Source organism: Meleagris gallopavo, chromosome 1 (assembly GCF_000146605.3).
Source record: "Meleagris gallopavo isolate NT-WF06-2002-E0010 breed Aviagen turkey brand Nicholas breeding stock chromosome 1, Turkey_5.1, whole genome shotgun sequence".
Classification (NCBI taxonomy): Eukaryota; Metazoa; Chordata; class Aves; order Galliformes; family Phasianidae; genus Meleagris; species Meleagris gallopavo.
This window is the reverse complement of record NC_015011.2, coordinates 174575837-174598944: the sequence shown is the minus strand read 5'-3', so window position 1 is coordinate 174598944 and position 23108 is coordinate 174575837. Positions and strand designations below refer to the sequence as shown.

The following is a 23108-nucleotide window of genomic DNA, read 5'->3' as shown; positions in this document are numbered from 1 at the left end:
GTCTGTATATCAAGAATCCTATCAATTTTCTGAAAAGCTCTAGCATGCTGTCTTTTATAGGGAAAAGTTATAGGGAAATTAATAAGAATTAAGTAAATTGGAACCCCCATTCCATTTCTGTCAGTTAGGTAGTTTTAGATGATTCTGTGGTTTGTAATGTGAGATAACAGAAATGCCTTCCATATGTTGAGTTTGGTTTTTTCTTTTTTTTGGCATGTATCCTGTAGCAAGCCAAAGCAAAAAAGTATTGAATGAATATGGAAGCAAGAAATAAATTGCAACCACCTCAGGCACTATGTCACCAAGAGTGGAAAGACTAAATCTGATAACTTGGTCCCATGATTCACAAAGTCTGTGCTAAATATGTGGTGTATTCTCTTATAAATACTTATCTTCTATCCCGTATGTTTCTCATCTACTAGACTTTATTCTTTCTCAGTCTATATTTTTATTGACAACTTATTTCTTATGCAGAGCTGTACTGTCTACTCCACCAAGTTCAGGATTAGAAGAAGTTTTCTTAAAACATGCATAATTTGATGTCACTTTCTTTAAACCAACTCACAGAAATTTTTTACTTTCCTCATCTGCGTGATTATTTTAAATCTCTGAAACCATTCATATGTCCATTGATCTAAGTCTATTCTGAAACCTTTTATTGTTTCAAAATCTTTCAAGATAAATATTAAAAATAGATCAATACTGTGATCTATTTTACTAACTGTGAAGTTAAACTAATGTAATTATTTTAAAATAAATCTCATTTTATTTTTATCAATTTATTCCACTACTTAAGGCAGAACACTTAGATAATAGAAATGTATATTTCTTATAGACTTCCCATGAATAGTATTCATTTTTCATAGATTCATAGAATGGCCTGGGTTGAAAAGGACCATAGTGATCATCTAGTTTCAACCCCCCTGCTATGTGCAGGGTTGCCAACCACCAGACCAGGCTGCCCAGAGCCACATCCAGCCTGGCCTTGAATGCCTCCAGGGATGGGGCATCCACAACTTCTCTTTATGTATAGGAATGATAGTTTGTGTTACTGTAGCATCACATTTTTCTGCTGTAGTAGAAATCTGCTGCAGCACAGTGCAGCATTTTGCAGTTATGCAGAGTTCTCTTCTGTAACCTTCTACTTCACTGCTAGTAGTGTTTGGGTAAGGCTAAAACGCAGCAGTGAAAACAAACAGACTGTTTTCAGTAAGCATGCAACTACTGAACGTATTCACAGCTTGTTTTTTTTTCTTCCCCATCAGGGATCTTCAATTCTAATTTAAGAGCTGAATAGCACTAACTGTATGATTTTAATATTAATCATTACTAATAAAATTGTTAGAAACTGTCTTATGATGTTCTGTAGTACAATTCAGTGTTAATGGTGTATGCATACTGCTACCAGTGATCTTCGTTTTAAGAAAGTATTTGACTTAAGTATGCATGTGGTCTTTCCAACATACAGGATTTTTCTGGTTTTTATTTTCAGTTGCTTTGTGTAGCTAAAACAACTGGATTTCTAGAGTTCGCTGTGATTCTGCCTCACCTACTATTACAACATGCCCTTGACACAACTTCTCTTAGCTTGAATATGACTGTGAATAATCTCATGTCTCTTGCTATGTTCCCTCTGCAAAACAGTAGAAAACAACTCAGCTGACAGTTCAGCTACACGTCATCGTAGCTCATTCTGTTTGTTTTATGCCAGGTAGAGATTGTGTGCACAGCTGCAAGTCTGCTTTCCTCATGCTTAACAAATGCCCTACCTCTAGGTTAATGTTATGCTCCTTTCTTGTAATCTGATAAACGCGGTGGTTTTGCTTGCATATTGATCTATATTCTGATGGTTTCATGTCCCAGTATAGCCTATATCAGTGATTAGAAAAGTATATTGGACTGTGTGAATTTTTCCTGTGGATGAAATGGGCCTACAGGTTGGATCTTTCTCGAGTCACCCTTCTAAAGAGAAGTCTCTTGATTCCATGATGTTCTCTTATTTTCAGGACTATATTTGTCTGTATTATGAATACTTATGAACTTATTTCATCCTTTATTGTAATTTTAATAGAATAATAATGAAATGTCTTCAACAAAACAGTGTTTATGATATTTCCACCCTGAAGTATTCAGGCCCCTCTCTATATATTTTACACCTTGGAAAAGCAATTAAGAGCTGTCTTGTTCAGTGCTGGACTTGCAGCATACCTGCAAATTTTTGTGAATTATTGCCAATAATTTCCTAGAGAGAAAAAATGAAATTGAAGAATGTTGGAATAAACTCATGTGATCTATATTTTTTTTTTAATGTTTAGATTATTTGACAGAAAATCATGATAACCCTGATCCAAAGCCAGATCTTCAATTGTTATTTGTTCTATTTTTCTAAAAAAAAAAAAAGTGCATGTTCAATTCATAACACATAAATAATCACATAAGTAATATTAGCCACCTCATCTTAATTTTATGTGGTTTTGCGTGCTCCTAGTGAAAGACAAGCGGTACAGGAAATAGTTTGTGCCATTCTAGATAAGCACCTAAAATAAAGGTCTGAACCATTGTTTGGAAGTATGTATTTCTTTAGAGGAAGCTCTGTAATAATGTGAACAGTATTTGTAAGAATAGTATAATGAGCATTTTAATGGCCATTTCAGAGGACTGCTGTAACTAGCAGGGTGTTTGTTATGCAGAAATGGGATGCTGGACTGTTTGAAGAACTAGATGATACTAATCAGACACAAATTGAAACACAGTTGTTACTCTATTTCTCCACCGAGAGTTGTAACAATCCAAGTACAGTTATCATAATTTCATTTCATATGTAAGTAAGTAATTTAAAATTGAAGGGTTTATGAAGAGAAAGTGAAAATTCAGTCATCTTAAAGCATGTTTGTCTTAGAGGCATTGATAATTTTCTCAGTATAAGCTAAGAAATGTAAAAGGAATTTTATTAATCGCCTCCTGCCCTCCCACGCTGACCTTGGGGGCTGCAGAGCTGCTTCTGCCCCATCTCTCACCCCTCTCTCCCAACTGCAGTTGCACAGCACTGATTCCCTCCCTCCAATCCGCTCTCCCAGAGGCACATCCAGTGTCGCTCACGGCTCAGCTCTGCCCAGTGGGTCCCTGTGGGAGCAGTTGGAGCTGCTCTACTCTGACATGGGGCAGCGCTGGGTGCTGCCCACTGAGCCACCCCTGCAGCCTCTGCACTGCTACTTCAACCTTGCCACATAAACTTAATACAAGTAGCTCATCATACCTTAGCATCACTGCTAAATGAAGTGTTTATTTAAAAGAATTACAATTGCTATTTTGCCTGTGCTTGAAAATTGGATATTTTTGTGGAAAAACTTTATTACCTTTTGTTATTGCTCTTTTTTATTTTGTGGAGTATACTTGCAGAGTTAAAATGAATAGCAGACTACTAGTGGAAAACAGTGTAAAAACAATCAAGTAAGGCAAGCAAATGTGAACCAAGGTCAGAAAACATGAAGTGTATCTTGCCTCATTAAATGTAATTGCAATAATCCCTTTGACTTCAGTAAAACAGCACCTTATCCTTTGGTTCTTATATTCAGCTTTTTCTGAAGAAAACCTTTAACCATTTCCATTTTCAGCAAGTCAGTGCTGAATTCCATACCTCTTCTTCCCAGATTCTTGCAGATATTGTTTGTATGTATTGTTTAATAGCACAGTTCCAGTTCTGGCTTTTACCTTGCAAATGACGGCAACAGAGACAAGATGTTCCAAGTGTACAAGGACACCTGCAACTGTGAGACTGCTGAAGCATACTTGACCTTATAACCTGGTCTCCACTGCTTGTATTACCCAAGTCAGCTAATACCGAATCATATCTGTAACTGCAATATTTTATTATATAGAGAATAGTGGGGCTGTGGTTTGCAATTAATTACTGAAGTGCAGTTGTAATGCAGTAACAGCTGTAGCTTCTTGTCCTTTTTTCAATAGATTTTCCTTTTCAAACTCTAGATCCTTAAAAAGATTGTGAACATTAGTACCTAATTTTATATCTATCTACCGCTTCCCCATAATTCTAGTCATAGTGCATAGAGTAATATGGGCACGATTATCAAAAAGTATGCAATTGAAATTATTCTGAACTTGTTAGATTATTGAAATTGATGTCAGGATGAACATAAAGCTATTTTTTAGAAATAATTTTAAATTTTTCTCTTGTGTTAGCTGTGCAGAGCACATAATTACTGACATTTATTAAATGCATCTCACATCACAAATATATGACTAATAGGCTCTAGCAGAAATAGATGAGTAAGGCCAAATTGTATTTATTATTATCCTGTAATTGAGCAATTTGAGTACCAAAAAGAATTTTTGAAATATGGGAAGCATTTTGCATATACCTATGGTGCTGCATGAAAGGCATTCTTTGCCACAGAACAGAATGGAACCCACAGTGGAAAACATAACCCTCTGCCATTGCACTGCATCAGTGCAGACTACTACATGAAAATTTACCAATTCCCATAGAATTAGCACTGTGTATATGAGACTGTATTGGTGCTCTGTATGTGAGAATGCTGTCTCTGTTCTAAGAACAAGCTGCATTTTTCCAGATTTCTTACATTTTTCAGAGTGTGTAATGAGCCTACATCCTTCTGACCTTCCTTTTAGCATGGTGTTCTCCAGGTAATAATGGTTCGTGGGGACCTCTACATAGCAAAATTTCCCAGCTGTTCTTTCAGAGAAGGTGCCGCTGCAAAACTGGCTAGGTCAGTAGTTGAGTTGTGTAGTTCATCTGTAGAGTCATCCTGATTTTCTTTTCCTCCTGTATTGAATCTCTTTCTTTACAGAAGTATCTTCTGGATGTCTAAAGTATATGGTCCTTTTCTATTTAAAACAATATGTTGGTGATGTCAGTGTCTTACTCTCTTTCACTTTGTATTTTAATTTAAAAAAATGTAGCTCTGAAAACCATCCAGTCTTAATTGAAATCATTTTTGAGTGAATTAACAATACTGAGGTGACCTCCAGGGAACAACAGATCACATACCTGTGGTGTTCTAATGCATCCGCATGCAGTTTGAACGATACACCTCTGAATGCTGTTAAAGGACCCTCATCCAAACAATCTCCAGGGACTGTGCAGAGAAGCAAGCAGCACACCGAGTCTGAAAATTGGGAAAGCTTTATTAGCAGCTCAGTCTTAGGTTACTTATACAGTGCCTTGGGTAACTGCACTCAGATTACAAGGAACAATATGGAAGTGTTTAGTTCTGTCAGGAGGCATATCAGACTGAAATCTGTTCCCTGCTTTGACAGACTGTGGTCAAGAAAGAAATAGTCACAGTGCCCTGAGTTACTACTTTGCCAATGTTTACCAAGATGACTGCATTACCACTTCCTTTTTTGGTTTAAACTGTGAAGTCTTATAAAAATAGAAATATTTATTTGAACAGCTCTATAAAGGGATATGTTTTTTCACTCAGAGAAATGAAATATAGAAGTGGTTTCTGTGCTAAGACCAAAGCCCTTTAAAACTGGTAGATGGCAGTAGTGTATCTGCTTTGATATTTCCTATAGATTTACTGAGAAAAGTTTGTTACCTTTCTTTTCAGAAATAAAAATCCTTTTATCTGCTCCATAGTTGTGGGGAGAAAAAAAAAAAAAGATCTTGGCAAATCTGTTCTGTTTTTTATTCCTAGAACAGTTATCATGCTTAGTTCAGGAATTATTTATCCTAGATTTTTTTTTTCCAATTGAGTGACAGAGAATTTCACAATACGTTGTTGGCTTTATTTCATTCCTCTTTTTCAAATTATAATTCCACATGTGAAGTTTGACTTTGTTGTATAATGGTTACAGTAGATTCTTTATGAAATAAGTACAACGCTTAGATATATGTCTGTTTTTATTATATAGTGTGTTTGTGAAGTACCAACTTTTCCTGTGAATTACCAAAGACAAGACTCTCTTCATGTTCTAGATCAGTAGAGAACAGAAATTGATTTTGTGGTCCTGGAATTATGTTTTTATCACACTTCCAGAGGAGGAAATGTTAAAATCTTGGCATTTCTTGATTTTTATTTTTACTTTTTTTCTTCCTTTTTTCTTCCATTTTCAAATCTAACATGACTTTCTAGTCATTCCATACAAAGCCACATGGGTTCACTCATTATCTTTATTGTTATCCATAGTCTTCATTCTCTCTTTTAATTTCTCTAAATATATTTTCTCATACTATAATGCAGTAGTCAATAATATGACAGCATATATCCAGAGAAACCCATGAAGCATGAAATAGATGAAAAGGCTGAGGTACTCAATTAATTTTAATAACAGGGCAAACAAATATTGACATTTTAATCTCGACAACCCCACCTTTACTAATATATACAATTTACATTCTTCTAAGATGACAATGCAAGAAAAACATACAATATATGAATTTTCCACTAAGGAGGAACAAAAGTATTTGGTAATAGTTTCTGTGTACTGTCCATAGTTTTTAGATGCTCTATTCACAAATTAATTACTCTATCAATTTTCCTTTAAATAGTTAGATGATTATTTTCTCTTACTTAAAACAGGCAGTTCCTAGAAAGATTTGTGGTTTTGAATAACCTTCTTACCCATCCATGACCAAACCATTTCTGTGATTGCTTTTACATTTTGATTGCTTTTATTTCCATCCTCTCATACTTTTGTGGAGTATATATCCTTTTTTATGGTAATTTTCCCCCAATTTCTCATATATTCAAAATATTTAGATGTGTTTTCTAACTGTACTTGTACAACATACAAGGGTTTTAAGAATGTTAATATATGTATTAAAAGAATACATTGAGATTACAAAGGTAAGCATTCAAAGGTTAGGTATTGTAAAAAATATTATGATTTTGAATATCCACTTTGATACAAATATGATTAGATTTTCAGATTGCTTAGTATTGTAACTATGTCTGTCTGCTTTGTACCTGTCCAAAATAGACTGCAAAAGATCTAGATGTCTGCATCTGGGTCTGGTCACTTCCAAGGCTCTCTTTGTGATCATGGAACCATCATGTTTAAGGCATGATGGATTTTATTGTAGACTAGGTAACTGATTGTAAGATGACCTGTTGATAGCACCTCACATATTGTAATGTAGTGAGAGGAGCTGACTACTCCTTGAGGTGTAAAATTAGGTTTTCAGAAAATAAAAAACTTCAATCTAAATTCTACAAGATAGACCCGTCTATATGAGTATTTACACAATAGGCAGGAGTTCTGAAGAATGGTGTAGCCCGCTTAAGATCTGTCTGTTGGATATGTAGGAACGAAAAGGTAGCAATCTTGGTGATTTACATCCTTTTAAGTAAATGCTTAAAGGTAGCTGTGATGTTTTTGCGCTTGTCTGTGGGAAATTCGATTTAAGTGACTATGCACAGTGACCTCCCTCATCCCAAAAGTTACTTTTTGTCCTTAAATTCAGATGGCTAATCACATTCCCTTTTTCATCTGTGTCAAGGTCTTCACTCCAGGCACTCAACCAGTGTGTGCACGTTTCTGCCCTGCCACATCTTAGGCCTATTTTTGTCCTTTCTATGACTCCCATGAAAATCATATTTGTTATGTATAAACTTATTTGTTTTGCCTAGAGATGAGTACAGCTCCCATGGAGGGAACTGTTCATCTTCTGTGAGATCTGGAAGAATCACTGAGTATGCAGAATTCTCAAGGAGAACAGATCATATTTTCATTTCTGTTGGAACTAAAAAATGCTTTTTTTTTTTAGAATTACCTTATTATTTATCAGTACTATTTTAGCTTATCTAAAAGTATCTTAAAACATGTTATTCTAAAAATAGGTTTATGTATTATACAATATATTTTATATATACTTGTAGTTTATAATGCATTCATCTTAATATTTGGATTTGTGTCTTGTGAGACGTTTAGCAAGTATAAACTATAGTAACTGTTACAAATGTTAGAGTATATATAAATGTTAGAGTTTAGTGTAGAACCATCTTGTAGTGCTTCATAGGATGTGTTACTTCACTGTATTTTTTTCAACAAAAGAAAGTAAGTCAAAACTCAGCAGATACAGCTTCATTTAATATGCTACCAATTAAATAATCCAATCCTTTTGACCAATTAACAAAATTTGTATTGTCAAGCTTAGTACTTTGAAGTCAAGTATAAGAGTAAGAGTAAGTCTTTCTATAACATGTCTTGCAAAAAACATTCTGTGAACAGTAACTGAAATTTACTTAACGTACTTCAAATATCCCTGCTTAAGGGGCACACTGCTTTTTCTCTGTATAAGTTTTATTGCAGTATCTCCTTAAGAACATATGCATATATTTTATCAGTTTGTTTGGAGTTTCCAGGATTGCTAATAAGAAGAATCAGCTGGATTTGATAAACTAAGAGCTCCCCTTCTTTCTGAGAGTTTGGTAGTTATTCTTTTAATTACTTAAAAGTGTATTTACTCATTTATAAAGAGAAATGATTTTCTAAGTGAGTAAATACACATTTAACTAATCTGAGCGAGCAAGAAGAGCTAAGAAAGAGAACCATGGGAGATGGGAATGAATTTATTATAATTCTCTTGGAGTTTTGTTGCCTGATACGTACTGTATATGTCTAGTATGTATTCTGTTGTGTTACTGATATTTTTTAGCTCAAGCTTCTTTCTGTAGGTTATGTGGAAAAGAGGATTTTGATTGAATTATACACCTCATTAGTTTTTAAATTACAGTTGAACACAGGCAGTGAATATGATAAGAAAAATAAAGGAAGGTTTTTGATTTGAGCTTAATGTGAATGAGGCTCAGGTATATGTTTGTATATGGATATTGCCTGTGTTTTAATAGATGATGATTAGTAATTAAGTATGCAGAAAAGTGTAGTCCATAGATAAATTAGAAAGTATTTGCTCCTTGCATTTTTGTACATTTTTATTTATTCTTCTTCATGATCTGCCTTTGTTTTCCCAATGCTCAGGTCATTTCACAGCTTCGGATCCTGAGCAGGTCAGTAAGTGCTGGCTGCAAATTTGACAGAGAAATATGGTCAGCTGAACTTTCACCTATTCTCAGCCTATGGAAGAAACTTAATCAGGTAGGAAAGTAGCTTTGAAAAGACAACGTTTTTTTTTCCCCAGTAACTACATTAAAAGTAAAGTTTAACAAATTCTCTTGGATACTGAAACATAAGGAGCTTAGAAGTAAATGAAATGCATTTGAGGTGGGAAATGTAATGTTACATGTATGTAATTAGCTATGAAGTCTGCATGTGGTATAATAGCCTATCTCTTTCTCCTTCGTATGGAATTGAGACCACGCTCATGATGAACATCTTATATTTGTATTCACAAAATGTTTTTCTTCTATGGCATTGAAATATGCTCAGCTTTAAGCTGCTGATTCATTTAAATCCCTTCTACAAAGCTTGCAATATCCAGTATCACTTCCTTTTTGTTTGACCGGGTTCAGCTTGGTGGCTGTTTTTTTCATGTGTGATATAAAGCTTGTTTTCCAGTCATTTTTTGTTGGTCTTCATTTGGCTGTAATGTGTGCACATTGTCTTTGAAATGCAGGTACTAGGCATGCTAGGGAAGATTTTTCTCACCAAATGTCAGATGTCTACTTAGACATCCGGCCATATTGTCTCCTCAGTGCTAAGAAATAGAGTAGAGTTATCGTAGCCTAAAAATATATCTTGTACATAAGAACATTGGAATGAGAAAAACCTTTCCCTTAGTTAGATAATAAAAGAGTGACATGAGGTATACATTAGAATTCACAATTACATTTTGAAATGTCTCAAATCCTTTTCATATACATACTAAGTGTATGATAAATCAAATTTTTGTCAAAATAATCTCTTGCTACTAAATAATTCATGATGAAATCTGCCAGCCCTGAAACGGACTGTTGTTAATCAGGTCTGTGATCCTATAAAGAATAGCAGTATATTTCAGTGTGACACCTTCCATTATACCTTGCTAATGGGAAGTTGGTTCTTTATATACCTTTATGCCTGCAATCCTTCTATTCAAGAGTTCTGATGAAACAGTTTCATACATACATATGTACACACATACAGTCAGAAAATTAGAGATTTTGATAGTAATGTTTGGTAGACTGGTAAATGAAATCAGTTTTAAACTCTACTACATTAATACTTACTAACAGCAACCACTGCTAGCAATTAGTTCTTTTGCATTATTAATCATCAGTACTAGACATACAAAGCACTTATTCTTTAAAACTTGTATAATGAATTAGTTGTGTCTATACAGTATCATGAATAAGGAAGCCATGTATTTTTTTGCTGTGGTCCTTGATGATCTTAGTTATCCAGGTGAAGGTAATCAAGCCTTAGAGTTCCGTGTCAGGGAAAGCTGGACTCAAATGAGTTCTTGCCTGTTGCCCTCAAATTGGGATCCTCTTTTATAAGAGTTTTCAGTTGTAAAATGTGTCTTAATCCTTTATCTCTTTATCTTTAACTGTGCAATGCTTTGGTGGAGTTTTGCACTGTAGCAGGTAACTTACTTAATCACTTAGCTGTTTTTCTTTCTTGTTCACCTGTATCATCTTTTCATAAAGCAGAAGCAGTCTTTCCAGATCTTAACATTGCCCTTCACCAGCGACCAGCAGATGACCATTGGCTAGTTTTGTTCATAGTTATCACAGTTCTCTTTTTAGCCTGTAACTTTTAAAGCCTTTACTGTTGTCCCATACTTAACACCAGGAGACACCTGGTGAATTCCTTGTTAAAAAACAAGCTGTCTTCACAGATTGATTACAAGCTTAGAAAATCATTCCTGGGACCTCATAGTAATGGTTTAGCTAGTACGCCTTTTCCTAGCAGTAGCAGTTTTAGTACTGACCATCTTTCATTTTCTCCATGTGAGTTACTATATAGTTTGTATAGTATAGAGAACTGAGCAGCTACTTTCTTTCAAAGATTTTGGTTTGTTGATGTGAAAGTAGATATTCTTGACGTACTGTACCTGAAAATTTCCTTAGAGATGCAAAATGCTCTTTTTGATCTGTATTGTAATAAGGGCTCAGTTTAGTCACCTTAAACAATGCTTTGTTCACTGTATCAGAAATCATTAAATATTTATGGCCAGGTATAACACAGAAGCTGCAGGAGACCTGTGATCTGCTGGGTAGGATGCAGAGGCAAAGTGAGACATCTCAGATGTCACTAGATGCATACCTGAATCAAAATCATGTTGCCTATCTATACTTCTGCTTCATTCTAAATAGAGGAAAAAGTATCATTGTGCATCTAGAAAGGAATCTATATTTGACTTGCATTTTTACTGCTCATGTGTGCATTTTTACTGCAGTGTGTGGGGAAAAAAAAACAAACAAAAAGATTATTTCAACTTTCTTTGGCTTTCTAACATTTTTCTGCTGTTAACAGGTTCTTTTTTTTAATCATTTTTAGGTCTCCTTTAGAATAGGATGATGTCTAGCCTGATGTAGTTTTTTTGATAAGAATGTCTGCATAAGTTTCAAAACATATGTATATGTATATATGCCTTTCTTTAATAGACTGTTTGCTTTACATTTTGAAAAGGCTTAAGCATCTAAAAAAAATTTACATACATTGCTACATTATGATTCTTTATTTGTTGTTCAATGTTTGTTTTCAGAAGTTTTAAATAAAGATCTGGAAATTGAAATAAAGAAAATAGTTGAATTGCTGCTGAAGTTAAGATCCACACATGATTTTATTCTTGCATAAATGGACAGAATGTTAGCTAAAGTGATCGCCTGATTACAAAGAAGTAAAATCACAAAAAACTGTTTAATCCTATGCCTGTGAAGTTTCTTTAATTTATTCTCAGTTCTGGAAGCATATCATTTTTATGTAGCTGCAGAGTACCATTATCTTTTTTTTCTTTTCTTTTATCTGTTGGATACAGATATTGGTAAAGTAGAAGCAGATGGGATAGATGCTAACAAGACCTTCTGTATCTCTTACAGAAAGTGTCTTCTTCCTGTCAAATGTACTTATTCCCAGTGGTAGTTGGAAATAATGGTTAACTGTTTCAAACTGTCTGAGACTCAGGGAGTATAGATCCATACAGATCTGTAATCTAGTACAGGTCTTACTTGATTCTAGTTAACATAATTTTAAAGCTGTTTTTAAAATCACTTACTTTTTATTCCAAAGGCAGAAGTGCAGCAGAGGCTCATTAGAGAGCCTCATATGTAGACAAAGGTTAACTGTGTTTTTCAAACATTTTTATTCCAGTTCTGAGTATGTAAATCAAGGATTAACTCAAGAAAGATTATCTTACAAGTGCCATGAAAATAGTTATTCAGCATCTAAGTGCTGATGATTCTGAAGCATGAGAAAATTTTCAACTTTACTTACATGTGACTTATATAAGGTCTACTGAAATAATTTATCATGATCTTCAAATGTGCATATGTTTGTCTGTACTCTGTTAATACTGTATTTTTTGAGTGTTCAAGTTTAGATAAAACAATAAATAGCAACTGACTACATGTTTCTCTGAACTGAATGTCAATATTTAAACCAATAAAATTAGTATGGAGCACATAATCAGTGGTAGAATTTAAGTAGCGGAAGAATTTGAGAAATCAATGATAAAACACATTTTACCTGATACTGGCCAATATGATGGTTTCACACTGATGGCTATCTAAAATCCACCATGCTGCTCTCCTGCTCCCTTTTCTCAAGCAAAACAGACATAGGAACATTAGTGTAATCTATTCCCTACTGCAAAGAGATTAGGACAGTGAGCTGCAACTCTGCCCTAGGACTCTGCATGGACTCCTGCAGGCCATATCCACTTGCTCCAGCATGGAATCCATTTGATTTTTTTTTTTTTGTGAAAGCAAATTGTCATTTCTCAGTCTGTAGTACAGAGAACAGCTAACAGAGGCAGTGAATGTACACAGAAGTTTGCACAGCAGTTTTTGCAGAAGAGCCCACTGGAGGCAACCAGAAACTTCTCTGCATACACCTTCTCAAGAATGGTAGTGACATTCTCAGGATACAGTCCTTGGCAGCTATTGGAGCAAATGTCTCTCTAAAATTAGAAAATTAAATCAAACATAGCTCTAGAAGGATTCAGCTCTGCAGGTCTTGTACTCTGGGTTACCCCTGCCAAATGGCTGGTTCCTATGTGGAAGAACATCAAGGACAAGTGTGAGGGCCAAGCAAATTTCAGAAATCTTTCCACAATAGCACACATAGTTCACTGCAAGTAGCAAATCTTCCTAGAGGCCAGGTCAGCAAATGGGAACTGCTTTTCCCTGAAGCAGGGAGTTGGCTGCTGCTGTTGCTCAGTATTCCTTCCTCGTACTTCTTTGTGGCCCTAGTTTAATTGGCTTGCAAGTTTCACTGGACACTGCTTCCACCTCCCTCATTGCTTATGAGGGCATTATATCTGTATGCAGTCCTGAGATGGAGCAGGAACGATCTTGACGTGAGAAGTTACAAGCTTGCCTTTGCCCTCCTGTGAGTAGTCTCTTCCCACCCCTGCAGGCAGAGACCACCTTCAGCCTCTTCAAAGAAGCTGGAGCTTGGCTCTTTACTTACATTATGCTTATAATCTGGTTCTGTTTGAATTATACATCGATGTGCTCGAAGTTACACTAACAAACCTTCCTTTTCTATTTAGCTGTTATGGAGTGATACACACCACCATTTATGTTAGCTTCCTTTGAAAATACTAATTTTTATTCTTAGTGTTGGAGAGCACCTTTGTAATAAATACTGACCTAAAACTGTTGCAGTGCCTCTCACTGTGATTTAGTAATAGCTTAACTCTAATCAAATTAATTAAACTCTCATGAACCTGACCCTAAGTTAAAAAAGCAAAAAAAAGCAACCTACCACACAAGCCAATTATGCTCAGTATAAGCTTGCATACAAGATTGTTTACCGATGGAAATGAAGGCTCTACTAAATAACTTGTCAAACAATTGTTACACAAGATTTTAAACACATCTTCCTTGATGTTGGTTGATGCCCCACCACAGCCTGTTGGTTGTGCAGCACCATCAGACTAATCCAGTCTCCTCGTGTTCTGTTGTATTTCCTCCTTTCACGCTACCTTCTGCCATGACAGCGTAGACCAGGTCCCATATAAGAACATAAGTGTTACGTAGTGATGTGCAGCATTGTCCAAAATAATGCAGGCATTGCCCATCAGGTGATAGTTTTCAGGGAAGTGCAAACATTGCAGGCTGCAGCTGGGGCTGCATAAGTGTTCCATCATGTCCAAATGACAGCCTACTGCAAATTTTTTTGCCTTGCTTAGGGGAAACACTTTAATACCTCTATCAAAGTTAAAAGGCCCACTCATACTAAAAATTCTGAAACTGTTTCAAAGCAGCATTTGCTGAATGTAAGATCATAAGCTGTCATGGCTGCCAAAATCATGTGCTTCGTCTTCTGTTCTATTTCTGAACTGAAGGTTACCTAATTGTTTTTATAATGTTGCAAAATGCTACAAGACAATTGAAAATTAGTGGGTTGTTACTCTTTAATCTGAAAGATAGAAACCTCAGCTTTAAGAAAAGAGCATTACTTTTTTAACCAAGGAAAATCAATGAAATGGGAATAGACAGCCATTCTTTCATGTATTTTCAACAAAGAAATAATTGTATAATACATAGTAAAAGCTTTATATCTAAACAAATAGCCAGAGAAACTGGAGGGCAGAATAAGTACATCAAAAGACCAATGAAAGATTCCAAGAAGCACCACAAACAAAACTGAATTTAGAATCAAATGCAGAACTAATCAAATACAGAAAGTATATTTTTGTTATAGCTGTTACATTTCTGAGGATATGGCTTTCAGAACATACAGGGGTTTGAAAAAGCTGAGTTCCGGAAGATTGTGCAGTAAAGCTTTGAGCAGCTTAGGTGAGACTGTAGAAAAAATCTTACATTGTACAGAGATAGGAACAAGTATAGAACGGAGAGAGAGAAAATGATCAAAGTCTCAAAATACGTCTAATTTAATATTGGTAGTATTATATAGTATTTAATGCTAAAGATTAGAACCTGTTTTCAAATTTCTTATCATTAGGAAAGAGCACTCAGTGCTTCAGAAGTTCTTCATCTGAATTTCCAAGCAGGTCATGAGAATATTTTTAAAGCTGATGTGAGTTATATACATAATAGATTTTAAGGGAATGTAATAGAACGTTAAATGTATAAGCTGATATCAGTATTCACGTTTAATTTTGCTATAAAAGTGACAGATTGGTTCTTTTAACAAATTCCCAGGAGAAAGCATTGAAGTGCTATGAAATGAATGCATTTCATTCAGTTACATAATGGACAGCATGGAGGAACTTGGAGGCCTCCTACTTCAGTAAGTTTTCGTGAATGGAGATAAGATATGTGAAACACTGAGCAAAGCAATGTCTTTTTTTCTGTCTCTTTTTGCAATTAAATACTCCAACAAGAAATTATCAACTGGACTCTGCTGCAGAACCAAGAAGTATTTTAAATCAAATATGATCTGGAGCACGGATCACGTAATTGTATTCTTATTATTCAATGAACTATGGCCTTAGAAGAACCGAAGTGAAACTCATACTGTGATTTCAGGATTCAAAGACAAAAGACAAAGACAAAATTCAGAACTTGACTTTTATAAATACTGTATGTTTTTTACGCTTTGAACAGTGAGTTTGTTGTATACCATTTTCATGGTGTGGGGAGGACCTTATCCATCATTTTTCAATCAGTCATAATGTTAAGTATATTAGTTTTTCAGTTAGCATTATGTTTTGCTTAGTAGTTGAGTGTTTGTTCTGATAGAGTGCCTGGGAAAGGTTATGGAGGCAAACATCCTGTGTGTTCTGGGTAGCAAGATGCCATTACAGATACAGAGAAAGGGACACTCTTGTCCAGGCAATTAGTTCGTTACAGAGCCATTAGCTCTATAGGTGCAACCGTGTGAGTTACATAGGAGCTGTATTCATTTAAGCTTTTTCTGCATCCCTTCTGTCCGTGGGTTGTTTTATGGTTTAATTTTGTTTTTCCTCTTTTGTTATTGCTCTAAGAGCAACTTGCTAGACAGCTTTTCTTAGAATTGCTGAGCAGTTGATATCAGTGGCTCTGGTTTTGTCTCGTGGGAAAGGATTCTTGCAGTGTGAGAGAAGTTTCCACTGTTGATCTGCAGATGTGCGGTAACTGTCAGCTTAAAACACACTACTACTGGACAATTTAATAATACAAACTCTGTTGCTTTCATTATTCACTCCACTGTGAATAGATACCATGTGTAACTGGGCAAGATTTATAAATACTGGTAACATATATGTTTGTGTTGTACTTAGTATGTGGTTATCATTTGTGATACACAAAAATTAAAACTGTGTGCTTAGTTTTTGAAATGTATTGTACTCTGAAATGCAGTTTGTTTCTTAATAGAACAGTCCCACTATCTATACTGTTAATTATAAAAAAGATTGCTTCAATTTTCCTGTTATTGAATTGTAATTCCTTAAGTAAGACATCTTATTCTATATCAAGGTAATAAATACCAGGCATCAGGAATAAATGTGATAAGAAAAGAGATGTATAGAATTGCATCTATCTAAAATAAAGTTCTGTATATGACTGCGTATATATCTTGTATTTAAGAGATACAGTGATCCTGCTAATCAATTTTGGGATGAAGCGTATGAACTCTCTGCTTTGCCTGTCATAATTTATGAAATAAGTGTGTAGTCTTACCAGAGCAAAAGCTCTATCTGCAACGTGGTGCATATTGACCAATGCAGTCTTGTTATGCAGAGTATGCTACTGATTATTATATTGGCATATTTACATAAATACTATTAACAGTGATTTAGAGAAACAATTTTATGGAATCCCAGTGCTTTTAAACTAATGAGGTGAACAGAGTTGCCCGAGAAGGTTGGTACCTGTACTGAATATCAAAGGGATAATAGTGAAAGTGTTGTATTTTTGATTCAGTCTCCAGAAGAAGGGAATGTCTGAACTACTTCACAGATACCAAGGACTTTTGAGGTATCGAAAATTAAATAAAGAATACGTGTTATCATAGTTTCCCTCAGTTTATTAACTGGATGTCATGTGTTCTGTTTTAGAATTCTAACCTGATTCATCAGAAGGTGACTCCTCCAGTGGAGCGGCAAGGATCTCCAATCTTATCGTTCATTACTCTTGAACAATTTAGTGCTATTCGCCTTGTGCAAAGTGTCCATCAGTCACTTGCTTCTTTAAGTAAAGTCATTAGAGGTACCTCATTACTGAGTTCTGAAGTACAAAGGCTTGCAAGTGCTCTGATAAATCAGAAGGTAAGTACTTTTTCATAATTTTATATTTCAAGCAATGAAAATAAAAACTCAGTGATATTCTGGTACATATATTTATGTCACTATTTGTTCTAAGCTTTATTTTATTAAAAGTTACTCTAAAATCGATTAGTGAGTTCCAGAGGTTCTCAAACATTTGTGGATCTTTTAGGTAGTGATTATACTTAAGAGTTCAAAATGGATTCTCAGTTGTGTCATGGAGGTTCAATACTGTCTGAAGGCCTTGAGTAGACCAGGTTATTCCTCTCCTTTAACAAATGGCCATGTTACAAACAGCTATTTTTAAGCAATCATGAGCAACTTCCAGTATTAAAACATAGCCATTTTACATCTTGGAGTTTAGGCACATCTGTGAAGCTCTTATGGTTAACAAATTGCTGCTAAATAAGTTATATGTTGTTTGGAGATAAGTAAATTCATTATCTGGAAACCTTCCAGATGGCCTTCGGTTTTCAGAATGCTTTTTTGATGTTAGAAAGAAAGGATTATCCGTTGAAAAAGCCTCTAGTTAGCTGTATGTATAAAGGTTGCATATATATGTGTGACTTATCTATATAAATATTTAATTTACTAATATTTATGGTCTTTAATAACTAACAGAAACATGCTTTTTATAGAATGAAACCCAGAAAAGTGTTGTTTCAACTACTTGCAAAAGCTTTGAGTATATTATACTTTCATTAAGCTTTTTCTTACAGACAAATCCGATAAGAAGTTGTTTAATAGTATTTCTATTCCAAATACGAAATCATTCTGTTCAAGTCAAATATATTAACCAGTAAAACCTGTAAATCTGTTCCCATTCTCCATTTTTAGATTTTCGTAAATTTTTACTGCAGTCATAATCACAGTTTGCAGTCTGCAGTTATTCATTATGGATTACTGCCGTACCACACCAGACATGTACCTATCAGATTAACCTATCATATTGCCCTATATTCTTGATTTATGAGAAAAGTAACTGAAATTGATAGATCTGTTTTGTCCATGTTTTCTGGCATTAAAATGGACTTGTTTATAAACTGCTACAATTAGTGTCTGCAAATTGCCACACACTATCAGTAATAGCTTAATAATTGTATTCCAAAGATAGTCAAACATTCATGTGAAACTCAGTGTTTTTTTCCACCTGTAGCAATTTATCATTTGTCTTGATGATAATGTGTAGATATCAAGGCTCCCTCTACAATGGAAAGTAATTCCCAAATATTTGGTTTATCTGCATGTGTGGAACAACTCCTGTTTCAAATCGTGTTATTTATTTATTAGTCTGTCAAATTTATAAATAAAACAAAAATTAAATTATTTGTCTTTTTAGATTAACGAAACAGCATTTGTGAGCAAAATAGCAATACAATTAGGATAAATGAGCGTTTTTATGTAGCAGTCTCATTGTCTTTTTAAACACATTTTGACTGCATGGTTGAAAGTGGTGCTAAAGTACAAGTCACAGTAAATGCAAAGGGTACATGTACTGTGTAATGGTCATTTTTTAGTATTTATAGTTACATTTCTTCTCATTGAGCAAGTTTGGTTTCCTTGTGTGCTTGAGTTGCACCCTTAAATTGGAAGCAGTGGGAGGTATGAAGCCAGTCACTGTCACAAAAATGTACTTAACGATTCTGTGTATTTTTATCACTCCCAAGCATCAGTTCAGTGCTTCCTGATCGGTTGAATGAAGTATTTCTGGCATTTCTTATGCGTACTTAACCATTTACCTTGACACAGATCACTTTATTGGATTGTGACCATAAAGCAGTCTTTTCAGCAGCACTCCAGAGAGACTAATAGCAGTCTCTTGTAATCACGGCAGCTAGATCTCTGCATATTTGTCATCCGAAGAGATTTGCTTAATACTTTTCCTCTACACTTTTGTTTATTTTAATGTGGTTGTGAATTATTTAAAAAAACTTACATTTGAAAAGAACAAATATTTTAGTTGTTTTAAGATTACAACATGTGAAGAAGCTGCTAGAATACAAAAAAAAAGTGAAAATAAATGTATGACTTCTGTTAGTAAGTCTGATTTCAACAATTGATTTCAACAGCTGATTTCAACAATTAGTGTTATTTATGCAAAATTGAAATGTTAATATGCCTCCATACTAACAATTAGCTAAGATCTTTCTTTTTGACTTAGATTAATTTAGAGTGATATATTATCAATGTAAGTTGAATGCCTTCTAAATGACAGTTAAGTGAGCTGTCTATAAATGTGTATCTATTAAGAGCCTGCAAAAATTGAGGGATAATGTTTACTCTATTCAAAAAGTAAATAATGATGCAATAAAGCATGCGGCTTTATATAAAGTATAAGTATATAAACTGCTTTATAAACTTGTTCTGTAGATATACAGAATTTGTGTTCAAAGGTCCAAAAACTTTATCTATAAAGTGGACATGACAGATACTTTGAAAGATACCTTTTTGTAAAAAGTTCTGTGATCAAATTGTGAAAATCTGTTCAATGCATAGCGGTTAGATCATTTGCCCACCTGCAAATGTTAAACAGTGTAAACTGAGATATTTAATACTAAACTTATGTAGTATTATGCAGTGTTTACCAGATAGTATTGTATGCCAATTCTTTTTAAGTTTTGTGGAACCTACTGATGTTTCTTGATTGAATATTAGAGGTTCTTGCACGTTCTCCATCTTTGTGAGTCCCATAAAGAATTTACAAAACTAAGACCTTCCTATTAGTGGTTATATGCTTTCATTATTATATTACTTGTACTGCCTTCTTTTGTAGAAATATTTTATTTCCAGATTATTTCACTTCATTCAGATTGCCAGATTAAAATGAAGTAATTTTGAAATACTTTCAGTAAGTATCCTTTTATTTCAGTGTCCTCTCACATGGCAAAGCAAGTGGGAAGGTCCAGAAGATCCTTTACAATATATTAGAAGTCTTGTAGCTCGAGCACTTGCCATACAGGTAATTTTTTTAAAGAGTCATTTTAACTCAGTATTTTGGTGTTCAGTGACACAGTATATCATCTGTATTGCGTTACAGTAGTTAGAATTTGTATGATGAAGCTTGTTAAAATGAAGACAGCAGACAAAGCAATTTGAAGTCTGTAACTTCATAATTAAGTTAAAAATACTGAGTAAAGTTGTTCTGTACTTTACAATGGACGTGTGCCTTAGATTCCAATCATTAGTGTCTTTGTGATGAACTATGGAAGATAATAAGATACTCAGATTTATCTAAGTAAAGGCATAACCTTCAATGTGGTGGAGAGACACGTACAAAAGAGTAAGAGAAGCAATTCTTATAGAGATAATGTAGGAATTAAAAGGAGACTAGTCTTCAAATAAAGAAAATATCTACCTCCTCCAGTTTTACAAGGGGATATTTTAGAGGGTGCATAGATTTGTCAATCAACACAGAAGAGAAAGTTTAGGATTTAGAATAGATAAGTTGGAGGGACCTTCAAAGATTATTGAGTCCAACTGCCTGACCACTTCAGAGTTAACCAAAAGTTAAAGCACATTAATTAGAACATTATCAAAATGCTTCTTGAACACTGACAAGCATGGACATCAATCACCTGTCTAAGAAGCCAGTTTCAGTGTCTGGCCACCCTCACAATATAGAAACACTTCCTACCGCCCAGTCTGAAGTCTCATGACTCAGCTCTGTGTTCCCATCCTGCCATTGGTTCTGGAAACAGAACCCAGCACCTTTCTCTGCTTCCCCTCCTTAGGCCGCTGCAGAGCATTGAGGTTGTCTCTTGGCCTCATCCAGAGTGGACAGCTCAGGTGACATCTACCTGTCCTCACAGGACATGCCCTCCAGCCTTTTTACCAGCTTTGTTACCTTCTACTGGATGTTTTCAAATATCTTAATATTTTTAGATTGTGTGCCTAGAACTGTGCATAGAAGACATGAGGCCACACAAACACTAAATATAGCAGGAGTCACCTCTTTTGACTGCCTGGCTATGCTGTCTTAATTTGCCCCTTGGCTGCCAGGACACACTGCACCACTGCCAATCCCTTACTGCTGAGCTGCTTTCCAGACACTCCAGATACTTATCTCCCAGTTGGTATTTGTGTCTGGCATTGCACTGTCCCAGGTGTAGTACCCAGCATTTATCTTTGTTGAGCTTCATGCCACTGCTGACTGCCCATCTAGATCCCTCTGCTCCTGTCTGTCTAGATCTCTCTATTCCCTCCAGAGTTGACAGCATCTCCCTGTTTAGCATCACCATTAAACTTGCTGAGGTTGTGTTCCATTCCTGCATCCAGACACTGTAAAAGTGCTGAAGTGGACTGTCTCTACAATTACACCTTGGGGATTGCTGCTTGTGACTGTCTGCAAAATGTAACCCCGTTCACTACAATCCATTGTGCTCTACTATTCAGCCAGTTCGTGACCCAGTTTTCACGTGAACTTGTTTGGTTGGACAGTTTGTCCCGAAGGATGCCATGAGGAAGGACAGCATCAAAGACCTTCGTAAAATCCAGGAAGATTACATACACTACCTTCCCTTTATCCACCAGGAAGATGACCTTATCATAAGAGATGAAATTACTTTCCCTTGATGAAACCTTGTTGTCTGTTATAGTGGAAATGTGAAGTCATGCCTTGAAATAGTTCTTGAGCACCTGGTAGGAAGGCAGGGCCAACCCAGGGGAGCTCAAGTGCATGCAATGTACCTGAGTGAATGGAATGGGTGGAGCCAGGAAGCAGCTTCTTTTCCTTATTTCTGTGCCTGTGGCTGCTATGTTTGAGCAAATCCTCACTCGCTGTAGCCTGGTACCTTGCTGCTCTGCTGTCATGGTTATGCTTTTCGTTACATTACATTACAATAGCTTTATCTTTAAACACTTTTCAATGTGCCCCAGGACAATCTTTTCCATAACATTTCCAGAGACTGAGTTTATGCTAACAAGGTCTTCTCTTAAACCCTTTTCCAGGTGGGTATAACTCACAATCTTGCAATCAGTGGGGACCTCCCCAGACTTTCACAGCCTTTGGTAAATTGTTGAGAAGTGTGCAGATATAAAGTCTGCTCATTCCTTCAGCTTTCTGAGGTGAATCCTGTCAGGCACTGTGGATTTAGGAGCAGTGAGCTGATACAGCTGGTCCCTTACAATTTCAGCATCCAGACATTTGCATTTACGTAGAAATATCTTTACTTAAAGTGCTTGAATTGGCAGGAGAGTTGTATCGACAGAGAGATAGAATTGATGTATTTATCTGCCCACTATAAATTAATATCGAAGGACACAAATGTTAGTATTTTGAATTTATGTAGAAAGTTTTTTCAGGAGTGACCAGTCTTCTGTTGGCCCCAGTCAAGAAACAGAAATCATATGTTTTTGACAGTCTTGTCTGGTGGTATATGACATGTATTTCTGTGAACATTAGTGTTGACTTATATTCAGAAAAGATTCGAGGGGGAACGTGATTTCTAGTCATTAACTTTTCTAGAGAAACTACCCAATGGAAGTTTCTGAAGTATTGATAAGATTCTTGTTATGCAACTCATTTATTTTGGTTAGTACTTAATTTTCTTAATTCTCTCCTGCAGAAATGGCTCAAACTATGAACAAACAAGTCTGAAAATGTATAGTAGCAAGTGATAATGCATATTCAGATGTTATTTGGTCATATTATTAGAGTGGGGCTTAGTTCCCTGTGTCTTCTGACATTACAGTCATTAATAAAAAGCATAACTTACGGCTTTCTCTGACTGCATGTCAGCTTTGCTAATAATCTTCAAGAGTAACTCACAGTTGGTAACTTCTATCATTTATTTGGTTGTATGAA

At 35.3% G+C, this 23108-nt stretch overlaps 1 protein-coding gene across 1 annotated transcript in view; it reads left to right on the top strand.

Annotated features, from left to right (window-relative positions):
* The window catches only part of LOC104917612 (cytoplasmic dynein 2 heavy chain 1-like), a 63620-nt gene that overhangs the window by 19595 nt on the left and 20917 nt on the right, over window positions 1-23108 (top strand). The window contains exons 12-14 of the mRNA XM_019612082.2: window positions 8968-9084; window positions 17099-17308; window positions 20175-20264. Coding sequence (XP_019467627.1) covers window positions 8968-9084; window positions 17099-17308; window positions 20175-20264 — 417 coding nt within the window. The remainder of the gene's footprint in view (window positions 1-8967; window positions 9085-17098; window positions 17309-20174; window positions 20265-23108) is intronic.